This window comes from Impatiens glandulifera, chromosome 1 (assembly GCF_907164915.1).
Source record: "Impatiens glandulifera chromosome 1, dImpGla2.1, whole genome shotgun sequence".
In the NCBI taxonomy this organism is placed as follows: domain Eukaryota; kingdom Viridiplantae; phylum Streptophyta; class Magnoliopsida; order Ericales; family Balsaminaceae; genus Impatiens; species Impatiens glandulifera.
Window position 1 is genome coordinate 76531283 of NC_061862.1, and position 1772 is coordinate 76533054.

General features: G+C 34.9%; 1 protein-coding gene across 1 annotated transcript; it reads right to left on the reverse strand.

The window, feature by feature from the left end:
* Positions 1-609: 609 nt before the first annotated feature.
* Positions 610-1565, reverse strand: LOC124921800 (ethylene-responsive transcription factor ERF034-like). Its single transcript, XM_047462501.1, has one exon. The coding sequence runs from the start codon at positions 1436-1438 to the stop codon at positions 707-709; it is 732 nt and encodes a 243-aa protein (XP_047318457.1). The 5' UTR covers positions 1439-1565; the 3' UTR covers positions 610-706.
* Positions 1566-1772: the final 207 nt, after the last annotated feature.

The following is a 1772-nucleotide window of genomic DNA, read 5'->3' on the forward strand; positions in this document are numbered from 1 at the left end:
GAAATTAAGATATGTGCTTCTAGTTTTTGTCTACTATCCTACATACATACATACAGTTTAATAAGTTTGTTGTTGCGTTTGCGCCAGTGTTCTTGTAGAACCTATGTTTATCTTTCAATAGGTATGCACTCTTTTTTGTCATTTTATTTCAATTATTATCAAAGGGAATTTCAACTATTCTCCTCCACTTTTTTTTTCTTGTCCCTATTTGTAATCCAACCAATTTTAATTATTGGACATATAGTGATAGGTAAGTCTTGGTAGAGTTGAATATTATTTTAAAAAATAACCCAATTTGATCCTTGATCATCATATGGATCAACTTTTGAATAAATTTTAAAAAAAAAGTCCTATTATGTTAGTTTATGTAATGTCAAATAAGCTATTGAGTAAAAAACAAGCATTTAAAGATAATTCAACATGTTCAAAAAATACTAAAATAAACTATTGAGATATATAAAGGTAATGAGTTTTCTTTTTTTGAGTTGGGTTTAAGTTTAGTTTAATCCCTAATCAATTAAATGTCATAACATATGAACAATTAATTGATTGCTAAAATAAAATGTAAAATGAGAAGTTTAGGCATATTTCCAATTATAAACATCATCATACTTAAATTTACTAAGAAGTGTTCCAAATTGTGCACCAATAATTTTAAGAGGTGAAATTAAAGTTAGGACCTTTACTTTTATTAAAATAATAATAATTAATACTCCCAAAAGAAAGGGTCATCAAGCCGAAAACCTGATTCAGCTCCAGCCAGCTGCCATGAGCTGGAAGAAAAGAAACCAAATCCATCGTTTAGATCTGAACCGTCCAATGATAGATCAGGAAGATTAAAAAACAAATCCTCTTCATCCTTTCTTGATTCAAAATTCAACGATTCTTTAGTACTCTTATTATGATTATTAGATGAAGCCGTTAACAAATTAGTAGACGAGTGACAACTTGGAATCGTCCTCGTCTCGGCTCCTCCGCTAAACTCAGCTTGTCCAGCGGCTGCGGAATCGGAGAATCTCGCTGCGGCAGCCGCTGCAACAGCTTGAATATCCTTAGCAGAAGCCGAAGCTGGACGAGGCAGATCGTTTGCCAATTCTGGGAAATTAAGGTAAGCCGATTCACCTTTAATAGCTAAAGCCGCCATATCATGAGCACAAGCCGCCATTTCCGCCGTTGCATATGTCCCAAGCCATATTCTCGATTTCTTCCTCGGCTCACGAATCTCAGAAACCCATTTCCCCCAAGCTCTCATTCTTACTCCCCTGTATGTAGGATGACTCTTCTCGCCGCCGCCGCCGCCGCCGCCGCCGCCGCCGCCGTCCCTTTTATGTCTTTTTTTCTCGTTTCCGTTTGAAGATTTCTTAGACTCTATGATGTCATAAGAGGAAGAAGAAGAAGATGTGCAAGGAAGGTAATCAATGTGAACTTGATCCTCCATTGAAGAAGGATTTTTTTTTCAAATTGAATTGAAGAAAAAGAAAAAAAAAGATAGCTAAGTAAAGATCTAAACAGCTTGCCTAAACTGTAGATGGAGTGTGAATAAAGAGAACTCTGGTTTTGAGCTCTAATTTTCTCTCTTTGAACCTCTTAAGTAAACTTTATTTATATTGGCCTGCATTGATTCCTAAAAACACAATAGTACAAGTTTTGAGCGGCCAATAATAGAATCCATAAAACAGGACATCCAATTTTATCGTCGTTTTATAAGGACAAAGCTTGTTTGATGTTGGGTTATTTAGATATTTTATTGGGATTATAATGAAAAAGTAGTT

Coding starts and splice junctions, on each gene's coding strand:
- LOC124921800 (XM_047462501.1), bottom strand. CDS start 1,438: ATGGAGGATCAAGTTCACATTGATTACCTTCCTTGCACATCTTCTTCT.